The 15903-nt window shown below is 44.7% G+C and overlaps 1 protein-coding gene across 1 annotated transcript in view; it reads left to right on the top strand.

The window, feature by feature from the left end:
- The window catches only part of SRMS (src-related kinase lacking C-terminal regulatory tyrosine and N-terminal myristylation sites), a 33611-nt gene that overhangs the window by 7333 nt on the left and 10375 nt on the right, over positions 1-15903 (top strand). The window contains exons 2-4 of the mRNA XM_084848418.1: positions 10235-10356; positions 13910-14076; positions 15634-15775. Of these exons, the coding sequence (XP_084704544.1) occupies positions 10235-10356; positions 13910-14076; positions 15634-15775 (431 nt within the window). The remainder of the gene's footprint in view (positions 1-10234; positions 10357-13909; positions 14077-15633; positions 15776-15903) is intronic.

The following is a 15903-nucleotide window of genomic DNA, read 5'->3' as shown; positions in this document are numbered from 1 at the left end:
TGGTACTTACTTTAAGGGAAAGTGTGCAGGCAGTATTGTAGCCAGTTGCTCACTGAGAACTCATACAATTAAATAAGTTTGAACATTAATTTAATTTCTGGCTATACTACACTGATTTCCTGTCCCTTTATGACCCATCATCAGAACATTTCCTCCACTGCACGCTAGAAACTGAACTGAGTGCAACCTTTCCATTTAAACTCTCCATGCACTGCTTTTCTCTCCCCCCACCTCACCCCCTCCACTTCCATCTTCAATAAATGCACACTGGCTTCCCTCCCTGGGCAGTTCCCATAAAACCCATCTTTTCTAGATGTCCTTTCCAGTTTGGAATCCCAAAGGAGAGACTCACAAATCTACCCCTTTGGGATGCCATAGGCCTTGGCCACATCTATGCCTATTAGCAATAACGCATGCTAAAATGTTTGTTTGTTTATGGTTGGTTTGTTTGCTGCATTTTTGTTCCACTTTTCAGACAGTTATTGTCTCCCAAAGCAGTTCACATCAATTAAAAAAGAGAGGGAGAGGCAGAGGCAGAGCCTGCCCTCAAGCTTACAAACTAAATGACAGGACGCACAATTATTTACCTTCACCACCCCCACATGCCTTGGCTGATGGTGCCCCATGGGGAAATATGGAAATATAATTTGGAAATATAAAATGGAAATATAAAATATATTTATATTTATATTTTATATAAAATATAAAATATATTTATATTTATATTTTATATAAAATATAAAATGGAAATATAATTTCCATTTGGTTAGGGAAATATGACTGAAGGAGGCCATGAGGGGGGAGAAGCCAATTTTTAAATCTCTGCTTTGCTGCTAGGTTTTATTCTGGTTGTATTGTTATACTGTGGTTTTAATGTTTTATATATTTTATATTGTTTTATTGTATGCTCTTTGGTTTTAATTTTTGTGAACCACCCAGAGAGCTTTGGCTATTGGGCGGTATAGATAGATAAGAAAGAAAGAAAGAAAGAAAGAAAGAAAGAAAGAAAGAAAGAAAGAAAGAAAGTTAGTTCTGCTCTTGTATGCTGGAGGCCTACGTATTTTCCTCATCATATCACCAACCATAATAGAATGATGCCCAGTCACACACACACACACACACACAATATTAGGCTCTGCTTCACGTGAACAAATGCAAACCATGTTCATTGCATCTATGAGTGAGGTGTTCTTTGTTGAGATTATGGCTTCAAGTCTCTACACAGTTGCTCATAACTTCAATTTCAAGGTTATAATATATACAGCGCATTGGCAGGCAACTGCCACAGGGTTTCCCCTTGTGCAAGAAAGCAGGGGAAGTGAGGAATCTGGAAGCTAGATTCTACTAAACAAGAAAGTGTGGCAGATTCACTGTGCCCAAATAGATGTTTATGGATTGTTCAGGAGAGATATGTCTTTTTCATTCTATACAGTTCTCTCTCTCTCTCCCTCTCTCTCTCTCTCATGCACGCACGCACGCACGCACACACTGTATGTAGTAGAGAACATTCCTTCCTGCTTCCTGACAAGGCAGATCATGTTTAGTGCATGCATACTTGACACAAGATGTATCAAACCACCCACCCACCTAGAGTCCTGGGAAAGACTTTAGTGGGCTGTATTGTTGGATTGTCTGAGGAAAGGCAGGCTACACGTTTATTAATGCAATTAATACATGGCAGAACCAAAATTGCAGAAAGGATTTGGCTATAATGATCTTAGTGGAATGCCTTCAAAGTATCCAAAGCAATTTTAAAACCTTGAGCAGCTGGTTATTATGGGTTTAAGAAGCAGATGACAAAACGTGGGCCAGACAGGTAGGGTGACTACTTATAAATCGCCCCCCAAAAGAGAGCAAATGCATCACCAGAGAAGAGGACAAAGAGTTGCATACAATTTTCATCTGCTAATTCAGATGTATAGATGCAAATTTAGAAATATTTATTTGTGTGCAGCATTTGTATCCTGCTCCAAATCTAAACAGATCCCACATCTAAATGTGTCTCAATTTAATATTAAATTTAACACATTTAAGCAGAAATATGGTACATAGTGTAGAAGACTGTGGCAAGGTGAACTGTGTGCCTGCCTGTTCAGTCTGCTGTCCAGGTACTAATTGTTGATGGGCAAGAGTTCTTGTGGATCTTTATCTTCAAACTGGAATTGGACAGGACAGCCCTTCAAATAGAGGATGCCTTCACATAGAGGACTGTTCTCCGAAAAAGAGGTCACACAGCTACCGTAAAAGACATGCTAGGATTCTGAATTTGGTAGAACCCCGAGATTATCTGTGAAGACATTTTGTATCTTTGAGAGCGAAGGTCAGAAACCTTCCCAAAGTTTTCCAGTGTGCAAGTTCCAGAACAGGGCTTCTGGCTCTGGCTCTAAACGGCGGTGGCCTGTGTTGCCAGCGCAGACTGCACACCGCTTGGCTGGAAGCGAGGGCCTAGTTCACACAGTGCTAGGACTGCAACACTGCGCTTGCACAGAGGCCCATAGCAGCCTGTGCAGGATCAGACCTAATCTAGCCAGCAAGAAGGCTGCGGGTGGTATAATCAGCCTGGAAAGGCTACTATAAGTCCCTGCTAAGACAGGCGGCGGAGGCTCTGGCATTGCATGAACCAGGCCTCACACAATCCTCCTTAGTGGTAACCAAGAAGCCTATTTGATGCTGGTTCTGAAGCTCCTGGGGAAGCTCTGACTCTCATAGATCCTAGAAACAAAATGGGGCTGTTCTGGAAAAAGTATTGTGTCGGTTGCTAGGCAACATAAAGTCTGAGGCTTTCCATCACACTCTAGGCCACAAAGTCCCTGTGACTCACACACTCACCTCTCATGGTTGTTACTAAACTGCATAAAAATGGAGGTCATCTATACGTACAAGGCGGCATACGTGATCCTCCTCCTGTCCATGTTATCTTCACAACAACCCTGTGAGGTAGATTTGGCTGACTGGCCCAAAGTCACCCAGTGAGTTTCATGGCCAAGTGAGGACTAGAACCCGGGAGTCCCGAGTCCCAATCCAGCTCTCTGACCATTACACCATACAGTACCCCACTTTCTGTAGAGTTACATGTCTTTACTTTGCAATCACCTGTCCTCCACCAGTTTAAAAGCCAAGAGTGTGTTTGTTCTTTGATTAGATATACTTGAAAAGCACAACTGTGCTATGATATGTTATCAATAGTTCACAGCATACCTCAGCAAGGACTGTAGGTTATGACATGACAGGCTATGTACTGCATTGGTCCTTAGTGTTCATCCACATGGGCATTTATATGGGCACAATGCATTTATTTCCCCACTCTGTAATTTAAGGCACAATCCTATGCATGTTTAGACAGAAAAAAGGCCTACCACTCTCAGCATGCCCCAGCCATCATGGCTGGCTGGGGTATGCTGGGAGTGGTAGGCCTTTTTTCTGTCTAAACATGCATAGGATTGTGCCCTTAACCTTCTAGAGACCCTGGGGAGGGCGCTTCATCAGCTCTCAGCCATTGTGTCAGTGCAGCATTTCTCCGATGCCCTTTGGATGGGTTGGTCTACAAACTCCCATCATCCACCAGGTTGGGGAAGCCTGTGTTAGCGGTAGTGAACAAACCAGGCTTCAGGATACCTCAGATTGCTTCCAGCTAGGGTCGCCATTTTTTTGCCTGATAGAGACTCACTCTGTGCCTTTAAAGCTGCAGGACAGGTAGAATTTCAACAGGTGCAACAGCTTTCCTTAGCAAGGTGAAGCCGTGCTGTTGTATTTCTGCCTGTTCTGCCTATGGCCCAGACCAGAGCTGATTTCAGGCATGGGGCTTAAATTGCCTTTGAGCCTCTCACACTATTTATTTATTTATTTATTTATTTATTTAATTTATTAATCGCCCATCTGACTGGTCACCCAGCCACTCTGGGCGATGTACAACTCACCATAAAACAATTTAAAACAATAAAATTTTACCATATATTTTTTTTTTTTAAATACCCTAACCCACCCCAAATGCCTGCCTGAACAACCACGTTTTTAATGCACGACGGAAGCTCATTAAAGAGGGGGCATGGCGGAGTTCCCTAGGGAGGGAGTTCCACAGAGTGGGGGCCACCACAGAGAAGGCTCTCTCCCTCGTCCCCACCAGTCTAGCTGTCCTGGCTGATGGGACAGAGAGAAGGCCATCCAAGGCTGATCTTGTTAAGCAGCCTGTCTGGTGTTGCTGGAGGCGCTCCTTAAGATAGGCTGGGCCGGAACCATATAGGGTTTTAAAGGTCAAAACCAACACCTTGAATTTGGCCCGGAAAACAACTGGTAACTAGTGCAACTCTTTCAGCACTGGAGTGATGTGATCACGCTGGCGGCTGCCTTTAATCAGGCGAGCCGCCGCATTCTGTACCAGCTGCAGCTTCCGAACCGTCTTCAAGGGTAACCCCACGTAGAGCGCATTACAGTAGTCTAAACGAGAGGAGACCAAGGCATGTACTACCGATGGGAGCAGATGGTCGGGAAGGAAGGGGCGCAGCCGCCGTATCAGATGGAGTTGATACAGCGCTGTCCGGCTCACAGCTGACACCTGAGCCTCCATGGACAGCTGGGAGTCCAAAATTACCCCCAGGCTGCGGACCTGGTCTTTCAAGGGTAGCCGTATTTGCTTTAAAGAGTGGCATTTGTGATGCAAATGAGCATCCTGCTGAAGGAAGAGAAGTTCACAGCACAAACCCAGTTGACATCAGTGCTGTTTAATTTTCACATGCCAGGCGTAAATCATTTTGAGCCTATCTCTAATTCAGAGGAGGGCACCTTCTTTCTTTCATTCCTGCACATGCACACACCTCCATACACACACAAAAGCCCCTGCACTCAAGCACAAGCACGCACTGTGGCTTCCCCCCGAACACACTCACACGCTCCTCAGCCCATGTGCCTCTTTGCATCTGTCTCTGTCCCCCGCAGAGTTCCGGTATGAGAGCGGCCTTCCAGAAGTTCTACTCTGTTTGCTGCACCTTTCTTTTCCTTCACCCACAGGAGCCTGCTCCAGCTCCTGCTGTCCATGCCTAGCTCACACATACATGTATTGTTAGAGCAATACGACAGTGGAACCAATTACCTGGGGAGGTGGTGGGCTCTCCCACACTGGAGGCCTTCAAGACGAGGCTGGACAGCCATCTCTCTGGGATGCTCTGACTTGGATTCCTGCATTGAGCAGGGGGTTGGACTCGATGGCCTTGTAGGCCCCTTCCAACCCTACTATTCTGTGATTCTGTGATTCTATGTCATTAGTTTTTTCTTTCCTTTTTTTCCTCGGGCAGGGGCCATGCTCCGTGGCAGCAGCAGGGGTGGCAGCAAGGCTGGGAGGACTGCAACTCTCATGGAGGGGATGACACATGGGAATGACCCTTCCCATGTACCAGCCTCCCCATCACGGGTGTGCGCCACAAAGCCCACCACGCAGGTGTCTGGCAATCTGAGAGGAGTACAATTTGCTGCAGAATTCAGGATAGGCAGGGGAAATTCGACTGTGACAGCCTGAGCATTCACGCAGACCACACAGAAAGCCTCTGCAGGGCACATGTGGATCGTGGGTTGCCCATACGTGATTCAGTTCTTTATGGTGATGCCTGATCACCGATAATGCAGAACTGAAAAAGATGGAGAAGTGTTTGTAATGCAAATGAGCAAGCCAATTTGTTTATTTTTAAATTACTTTTTTTGTATGGTTCAACAACAAAAAACAGATCAGAAGAAAGGAAAAATAAAAAATAAAAACAAAACAAAATAAAATAAAATAAAATAAAATAAACAAGCGCGAGAGAGAGACAGAGAGAATAAGTACATGCTTTAAAATTATCATGTACCATTGTTATCAATATAGTTATCAATTAACTATAGCATCTAGAAAAAGTGGTTTATACATAAACTTCAGTAAAAGCAGACCAAATATCCATACATGTATCCATTTGCGAGTGGTGCCTATATACCACCCTTTGATAGCATTGTTAGGTCCTCAAGCCATTGTATTATAGGAGGTGGGCATTTATCCTTCCATTGTTGTAATATCAGTCTTTTAGCTGTCAAAAGGGCACAGAGATCCATTTACACTGACCATGTGTTAACTTCCAGGAAGCAGGTAAATAATTTAAGAGAACATGTACATCAGTAAATATTATAGAGTGTTCCAATACAACGTTTATCTGTATAATAACTTCCGCTCCAAAAGATGCAACTATTGGGAATTTCCAAAACATATGGTTAAAAGAAACGTTAGCTGGGTTATACCTCCAACAATTAGCTGAGTTAGCCAAACCTTTATTAAAGAGACATTGTGGTGTCCAATAGACCTGAAACATGACCTTTTGCTGAATAAAATGTAAACTAAGATCCATAGACACTTCAGATACAGATGCTAAAGCAGTGATCCATTGACTAGGCAAAATGGGACAATCCAGTTCCCCATTCCATTCCTGCTTAAGACCCTGTGTATAATATTTATTTACTGATAATAAGTCAAGCTAAGCATATGTGTGAGAATAGGAAGAAAAGGGTGCCACGCTCTGCCTTGCGAAATCCCCTCACCCTTGCTCTCAGTTTCTCCTTTGTAAAATGAATGTGATGACATAACTATCAGCACTCACAGGAGGGCTGTTGTGAGAACTGCAGTGTGGACATTTCATTACTAACTTGGCTTGTCAGGAAGGTTATGAATCAACATGAGAAATTGCAAACTGATAGGAAGTGGTGAAGAACGTTGGGGGAACGGCAGCTGCATTTTTTAAGAACACCCCCTCCCCGCCTTCCCTTGTCAGGCTTAACCATAGTTTTCTATGCAGTGAACTCCTACCACTAATAAACTCCTAAAGTCCTATTTTGCCCCACCCCTTATGAGCGTCTGTAATTGACAGTGCACTATTCTTCCTTTCTGTCAACTTTCTGAAATAATTTTCTGGGCTTGCTGCCCGTCAGTCAGGTCTGGCCTCCCTGCTTCTCGAAACAAGATTATCTTGGGGCCGACTGCACAGGATCTGAGGATGCTCAACTGTGTAGCTCTTCTTTCGCTGGATGGTTTGGTTCTTGGTACTGAGAAGCTGCCTTGGAGGAACAGGAAAGGCATCCGTGTGGGAGGGTTGCTTAACAGAATGATGGGCAATCAAAAACAGCTGTAAGAAACCCCAAATGGACCTCCACATAAAGCAGGGAAGGGGGAGATGTGGCCATCCAGCTGTTGTGGGACTGCAACCCCCATCAGCCCTAACTATCGGTTATTCTGGCCAGAGCTGATGGGAAACTGCCGTCCCACAACATTTGGAGGGCCACCCGTTCCCCATCCCCAGCATAAAAAAACAGCTGCCTGCCTTAGATCAGTGTTTATTCCTTCCCAGCACATTTCGAACTATCTTTATCAAAGGAGAATCTTTATTGCCTCATAAAGGCTGCTCCAAAGGACTTTCAAGGAGACTAAAGGTTCTCAATAAAGTTTATTGCAACATGCATTGGGAATAATATCAACCCACGTAGTTTTTTGGGGTGGTGGGTGGGGTGGTAGGGAAGGCCCACTTGGCACTGGAGGCTGGAGGCTCTGATGTCCTTGGGGCAGTGAATCTGCCCCAGGAATATAAGGCAGAAGAGGAAATAACACTACGTCTCACTCCTGCCCAAGTCTTGGCTCCATGGGTGCCTTAGGTTTCCAGGCTGTGTTCCAGGGCTACTTGGAGGCTCCTCCGTGCGACTGGAACCAGGTGTAATTTATTATTTATATTATTTTCTTTAAAACTTTTATATCCCGCCCTATATCATTAAGATCTCAGGGCGGTGTACAGATAAAATCAATCTAAACAGTATAAAACAATAAATAATTTAAACAGCTAAAAACATATTAAACATTAAGCTAGCTAATACCAATTAAAATCTAAAACAATAGAACAGTTAAAACAGTGTGCAAACTCAGGGAAACTAATTAGCCCCCAAAGGTTTTGGTAAAAAGCCATGTTTTTACTTGGCGCCAAAACAAAACCAATGTCTGCTCCAATCGGGCCTCCAAGGGGAGGGCATTCCACAACCGGGGTGCCACAGCAGAGAAGGCCCTCTCCCACGTCCCACCATAGTGTAAGTCTCACACTGGCGGGATGCAGAGGAAGGCCCTTCCAGCAGCTTTCAGTCCTCGGGCAGGCAAATATAGGGAGAGGCGCTCTCTCAAATATCGAGGTCCCAAACTGCTTAGGTATTAGGTTATGATACTGAAAACATCAACTGCATGCCAAGCTCCCTCTCCCCGTCCTTAACACTTCCTGCCGGGGTAGGCCACCTGGTTACCTCCAGATTTTAGGACTATAACCCCCAGAATCCTTGGCCATTGGCCATGCTTATGGGAGTTGTAGTCCAAAACATCTGGAAGGCACCAGGTTGCCTGCTTCTGCACCTTGTACAATTACCTGTGCCCTGAGGTTGGGACATCATGCATTTCCCCAAGTGCTTTCAATCCCTCCCACCCAGCAGCAGCCAATGTTGTGGGTCTCGGGGCAGGGAAACATTTAATACTGTGATGTCAGGAAACAGACAACTTGTACCAGATGATGCGGTGAGGGGAAGGACTAATAGATACACCGCTGCCATTTTCAGAAGTAGCCCTGTGCAAATTGTGGCACCTAGTTCTGGGCAGGGAAGATTAGTTATGGCGCGGCAAAGCTTTTGTAAAGGCCAGCTTGCCCACCTCTACCAACTTTCTCCTGCAATGGGCAACTGCTGCAGGGCATTGTTGGGTATAATCTAGGGTGCATTCGTAGTTCCTGTGGGGCAACAACACAGCCAGTAGGCCTAGCCAACGTCCTACATCAACTGTGTGCATTCTACAATATATAGGGCAGCTCCATCTGGTGTCCTCCAGATGTGTTGGACTGCAACTCCCCCATTCCCAGCCAGGATGTACCACAGCAGAAGTGTCAATTTGGGAAGGGTTCTGTGGACACTTTCTAAATTACTGCCTTAACATATGCAGAGCAAAATTGGGTGCAGCAGCAGAAGCTCTAGACAAGAGGAGGAGACACATTTGCCTGAAAAGCTCCTAGGAGGTAGGTTTAAGATTTAGGGCATCGCTACACCAGCGTAAAATCCTGCATTTAAAATGGGGCTTTCTGCTTCTGTTTTAAATGCAGGACCACAACTCCCTTTTCACATGCTTCCTTTCCCCCCTCCTTTTCACCATATCTTCCATGACTTTTCATTGATCTCGCTCCTCTTTTCGCTGCTTTTCCTCTTTTCATGAGGGAACTCAAGCAGAACACAGCCGGGTAATTTGAGAGCTCATGATCTCTGATCTATTTAAAAACGGGACAAAGGGCATTTAGTGCAGGAGACGCCTTGGATGATCACGGCGTCATGTAAAGAGCCCGCAGACTTCCATGAAGGAGCACTCTCAATCGCAGGATAAAAGCTCCGTGTGAGGAAAGCCTTAAAGGGCTTTCGTTTTTCACAAGAGGCTGAAAGCAGGCTTTTTTCCACTTTGGTCCATCTGTAATGTAAATGTAAAGTCTACATTGGCCAGAGGTCTCATCTGCATTGCAAACACCTTTCCTCCGCTTTCTTCTTCTGCATTATTTCCCCAGAAATAGCTGAAGAGAGGCAGAAAGGCAAGTAAGCTTCATGTATAAGAATGTTCTTTGGATGGATCCAATGTTCTTAGGGTGGATTGTTGTGTGTAGGGCGGGGTGGGGTGGGGGTGTTGCATGGATCTTTGCGTAGCAGTTGAAAATGTATTTCTCATTCTGTTTTTGTCTATCATATTCCCGCATTCAAAAAGCATTAATATTACTCTGAGCACGACAATGACAATCGGAATAAGCATTATCTGTGCAATTGACTTAATTCGGGGTGGTGAACCTTGTTCGGCCTGAGGGCCAAATTCAATAACACAGAAGCTATTGGGGGGCACATTCCAGAGGTGAGTGGGATTTAAGGGAAATAGGGTGGGTTTACAATTTAGAAACTAATAACTAAATCTCAGGTGAGGCATTTCAACCGTTTAGAATTTTTAAAAAAACTGCACAAAAGTCAGGAACCACTAAACGATCAGTTGCTGGAAGAAAGGGGATGGGGCCAGAGGAAAGGGTGTGGTCATCTGAGGAATCCCAGGAGGGCCAGATATGGGTCACAGGCAGACTAGACCGGGGCAGGCCAAATTTGGCCCTGGGCCTGAGATTCCCCACTCTTGGCCTATCCCAAGGAATCCTCTCAGTCACCTCATATCTGTCACTTTCCTTTTCAGTTGGTACATAAGTGGGATTAGCAGAAACAAGGCCAGCCACCTCCTCCTCTCACCTCCGAATCGCCATGGCTCCTTCCTCATCCGGGACAGCGAGAGTAACAGAGGGGAATACTCCCTATCAGGTAACTGCCACATCACATCACATCACATTGTTTTATTTTATAAAAATAAAAACAAAACAAAATAAAATAAACAAGCGCGAGATATAGATATATTATATATATTAAGCGCGAGATATAGAAATATTATACATATTTTATATGTATAAAATAAAACATCAGTGAGGGTGGAGCCTAGGGAAGGAACTACCAGGTGAGAAAAGGAACCTCGGGGGCCATATATACGGCCCATGGGCCAGAGTTTCCCCATCACTGCTGTATAGCATAGGTGTGTCCTGTTTCTGCAATTTAGTGCTGCCCATCTTGTCTTTGTCCTCCCTCGCCATAGATGAAAATCAAAGCTGATTTAGATGAGATGCACATACCAGGCAGAGTTGTACAGAGCACATACCAGGCAGAGTCGTACATGGCTCAGCATTTTGTTTACAGAGTTTTTAATCCATGTGCCAATCCTTTCACAAGCAGCGGGAATTTTTGTACACCAATGTGACATCCCTCTGGCTCCAGGCCATAGATTGCTGGTGTGCAAACACTGTGCACACAGAGGAGAAGTGTGTAGATTAAAAACCCATTAAACAACACACTGTACAGTGTGCACACAGTGCACACTGAAACACTGTACAGGAAAGTGGTATTTTCCTGTACCACGCCACAACTTGTATAAATTAGCCCCAGACTGCTAAGCAGCAGTGGTGATACGGTAAATTTTGATGTGCAGGAGCTTATTACAAGTTCTTTGTAAGGCCCCATAGCCATGCCCCCAGGCAGTGTGTGTGTATATGTGTGTGTGTGTGTGTATACATACACACACATATACTGCTTTTCAATTGTTTGTATGCAAAGGAGCTAACACTCTGGTGAAACTCCACCATAAAATGCTGACATCCCTCACAATAAAAATAAACCACTGATAAAATCTCACAATTATGTTTTTAGGGCATGATTGCAGTCCAGTGCATCGTTACCTGGAAGTAAGCTCCGTTGAACTCCATAATGCTTACTTCTGACTTCATAGGTTCAAGCTGCAAAACGTATTGAGCTTTAAGAAAAGATCTTCAGCCATCTGAAATGCAGCCCACGGCTTTTCATTAGGATTAGGAATGCAAACAATCTTGCAAAAGAACTGGTACCATTGAAACTACCAGCTTGAAGTAGGAACTCCCTCAAAGAAAAGACGTATCTGGCCTCCCCTTGATGATTTTCGTCATTCCCTGACTTCCTGTATGCTAATCTGTCACAAACAATAGCAAAACCTGAAAGCCCTGTTATCACCTCCTGCCACAGCAAGGAAGATCTGGCAATTACGCTGGCTCTGGGGTAGATGATGTCATCCCTCCTGTTCTGAAAAAAGTCCCAGAGCTACACTTCCCTGTATTTCCCTTCCACTAATACTACTGCTAAGTAGGGGAGGAAAGTTTACTAAGAGCTGCTGGAGGGGACAACCACAGATCCACCTGACTTGATTTTAAATTGACCATAAACACATCTTTCAACATTTCACAGTTGGAAAAAAGGGCACTTGGTACTTGTATCACCCTTATACTCACACCACTGACCATCACTGTCTGAGTAGCCCTCCTGACACATAGTTTAAGGCTTTCCTCTGCTTGCTGTAGGTGTATTCATTTACTCTGTCCTGCACTGGCTTCTGAAGGAAGGTGTGTTAATAAATTCCTTGTTAATAATATCTTTGAAAGGAAAGAAACAGAAAATAGGGCCAATCTTTCTGTCCAGGACAGGCACTAGAAAACAGATACTCTCTCTAGTAAATAGAGACTGTTTACTATACAAAAGGTGACCTTTTCTATATGTGAAAGGACAGATAACCAGAGGTTTTTTTTTAATCATCATTCATGCCACTCTCTGAAAATACATAGGTGTCACAGTAGGGTATGGCTTTGCAGATATAAGAAAAACACTCTTGCTTGCCATCAGACGGAGTGGCAGGGAAGATCAGGAAAAGAGGCATTTTAGTAAGTATCTTATGATCTAGGAAAACAGAGGGTGGCACTGAGTTTTCAAGCACTTTCAGTGTTCCCTTTGAAATGAGGGAAATCAATCTGTAGAACCAAAGGTTTCTGCATCTGTAAAATCAGACATAAACATTTAAATTTCACTCCAATTAAAAATCTGGGCCTCTAATGTTCACCCAGGCATTAAAGTATATTTTAATGGGAGGACCAGCTTCTTGATCAGTTGTTTATCACCAGCCTTTTCAGCAGGTGTTTCCAGACTGGTCAAGTAGTTTGTATGTGCATTAAAGTTGCTGCCTTTTTCTAGTAACAGCAGCCTGGCATGGGCAAGTCTGGCAGATGAAACTGTCCCTATCCCTTTATCTCCACAGCAGGGAAAGTTTCTCCTGTTTTCTTCCTCAGACTGTTCTTAAAGACCCAGAAGAAGAGCCAAATCCAGAGTGCAACCCATGCATCCCGATGGGATACGTGCACCAATCTGTTCATCATGCATTTGAGTTGTATAATACAAAATCAGAATATCAGTTTCTGTTCTTGAATATACATGCATTTAAGGGCTTCGAAATGGGACCTAGAGCAAAGTTGTGTACTGTGCAGCGCTCCTGTTTAACATTCCAGCCAACTAGACGTGTCCTGTCATGGGATACCCTGTTCCATTCCCCTTATTCCTTCCCCCTTTGCCAGTTCTTCCACCCCAGTCAGCATTCTTTGCCCACTGACAGTGCTCTGTCCTTCTTATTGCTGTTTTGAGCCCCCCCCCCCTTACAGAGGCTTTCTAAAGATTGTACTTATGCAAACCTTGGGGGCTCCCTGATTCTGCCAGTACCTCCCCCTTGTATATGGACAGTGCCATTTTGGCTCCATTAGGAACCACACTTACATAATGTTCTTCTGCCTGCAAAGCAAGTGCTCTGTCACTAGGGCCCCTCACATACAACCTCCCCCTGCAACAAATATCATAAGGTTTATGGTAAGTTACTAGGGAGGGCTGAGAAAAAGGGGGAGATAGTAACTTTTAAGGCACAATGGAAACAGGATATTGAGCTAAACATTACGAAAGTGCTGCTAACGTCTACTCTGCAGTGACACAGAACGGACATGCATGTTATTTTGGTACATCTCTCTTCTTGGTGTTAGGTTTCAGGGAAGCAAGGTCCCCTGGGCCTTAGAAGACATGATGGAATTGTGAATGTGGTCCTTGTTTGAGGAGCGTGAACCTCCTCAAGGGAATAGTCAGGTGCTAAATCCTCTTCCCCCAACAGCAGCAGCTTTCCTTAGACTGAACATTGGGATTTCTGAGGTGCTCTTGGTAGAGTCCCCCCCGATCCATATCCATAAAGGTCTTTGTGTCAGGATCACTGTCAAGGCATCTCACGTTTGGGACATTGACACATGGGCAGTGCCACAAAGGACACACTGTCCATTTCTACAGGCCTGAAAATGTATCGCCGGTGTAAACCACAAGGCTGAGCTAAAAATACTGGTTTCCTAGCAGTGGAACCGGCACCAATCCAATTAGGGGGTGAGAGGGAGGCAGCCAAGTTGCCACATTGCATCATTCTCTCCTTCCCTTTAATCTTCAGTTCGGAACCATACCAAAGTGCGGCACTTCAGAATCTACAAGGACCCTGGAGGAGGTTTTTACTTAGAAAAGGGCCACACGTTTCCCAGTCTGGAGCAACTGCTTGACTATTACACAGTCAACTGGAAAGTCATACAGAGCCCTTTGCTTCTGCCTTGCATCCAAAAGGTTAGTGTGTGAGGAGGTTCCATTAGCACTTAGTCACTCCCTTCTGGATACACACTCTCCCTCTCTGTCTGTTCCTGTCCATTCCTTATATCTGCTTCTTGTCTTCTATATTCCTTTTGTCCTCCTCTGTTCGTTTAATATTTCTTTGCCGATACACTCTGAAGATCTCCCTTTTGACATAAAGCATCTATTTCATCTCTCTCTCACTCTGTCTCTGTCTCTCTCCTATCCTATTCTATCCCATTCTTTTTTATTTGTGAATTTGCCATTTTGAACTACAACCCCCCTCTTTGAAAAGTATGGAACTTTTGGGACTCAAACGTTGAAATCCATCATTCAACACATATTTTTCTGTGACTCTTGAATTTGGGAGCCGAATCTAGGGTCTTGGTAGGCATATTGGAAAGGGAAATCTGAATTGTGATGCTTATGGGTCGACACACACACACAGTATGTAAAAGACTTTTTAAAGAGTTAAATTCAGTTTTGAAATTGACACCATCAGGTAAGGAGGATTTCATTTCTAATTTAGGCCAGAAGCAGTAGGAAACTTCTCCCTTTCCTTTCTCCCCTATTAAATGGAAATCCTTTTCCCTCTTTTTGTGCCTTAGAAGGAGCACCCAGTTAGATACTTCTGAAGTCTCCTGGGGGTGGCTGAAAGATTAGGCTAAAAAAGAGCATTTACACCCTGCCTGCATTCTCATTAACCCACCCAGTTTCCCTGCTGTAAATTCCACATACCTCCCAGCCTCCTGTGCACACTTTTCAGATTTTCCTGGCCCCCAGCCAGGCCCCACCTAGAAACCTCAGTCTATCTAGCTGACTGATATCTCCCACCCACCTACCTACCTCTGTTCAAGCAAGACAAAATTATAGCTTTTGCATTTGGTTCTGATTCAGCGTTTGTTTGTTTTTAAATACTGCTACAAACAGTTCCCTGGTTACAGTTTCCTGCTCACTTTAGCCAGCCTCTTCAGAAGTAAAACCATGAGTAGCCCAATCCTTTGGAGAGTTAGGAATGCCTAAACCAAGGGTAGAGAACCTCCAGCCCACAGCCCTAACACAGGCTTGTGCTCCTTCCATTATGGTCTCTATTTTACTGGATTACTCACCCCACATCTAATAGCTAACCCCTACAACTAGCTACCTGAGACCCAGAGAGAGTTTTAAGGCTGACTTGGTGGAGGCAGCCAGAGAAAAAGTTTCCCACGTGGTGGTGGCAGTGGAAAAGGCCACCAGAAAGGGAAGGCACAAAGGCGTGTGGCCACTCTGTTTTGACTGTTTTCCCTTCCACTGGCATTGCCCATCCGTGACAGAAATCAATGGACTTTAGCACATTAACTCTGCCTAGGATGGGAGTGCAAGGAGCATGACACCTTTTTGCTCTGCATCTCAGATTTTGTTGATTAAAAAACGGAGCTTTGCTTCTGAAATGTCTTTCCCTGGACACGTACACATTTCCTTTATATGTGCAGTATATTCATCGTCTTGTTCAGGTCTGTCTTTCCACCCGGACAGTTTGTGGTGTCATTTTGCCCTGTGTCTGCCCTCTTACAGAGGCCTCCTGAGACAGACCAATGGGAGCGTCCCCGTTCGGAGTTCCAGCTCTGGAGGAAGATGGGGGAAGGATGTTTTGGAGAGGTGTGGGAAGGAATGTGGAAGAACACGGTGCCAGTGGCCATCAAAATCATGAAGCAAGGTTTGTGGGGGATAGAACACATTGTCTGTTGCAACATTCTTTTCCCACTCATCCTCTTCGTGCCTTCCTGTTTCCCAACAGGTAGCTCAGTCACCTTTGTATGACTGGGTTGCTCCTTGCCAGAGGGT

The sequence above is a fragment of the Heloderma suspectum genome, chromosome 4 (assembly GCF_057233095.1).
Source record: "Heloderma suspectum isolate Gila_16-S chromosome 4, 16-S_ref, whole genome shotgun sequence".
NCBI classification, from domain to species: Eukaryota; Metazoa; Chordata; class Lepidosauria; order Squamata; family Helodermatidae; genus Heloderma; species Heloderma suspectum.
This window is presented reverse-complemented; position numbering and strand designations above follow the sequence as displayed.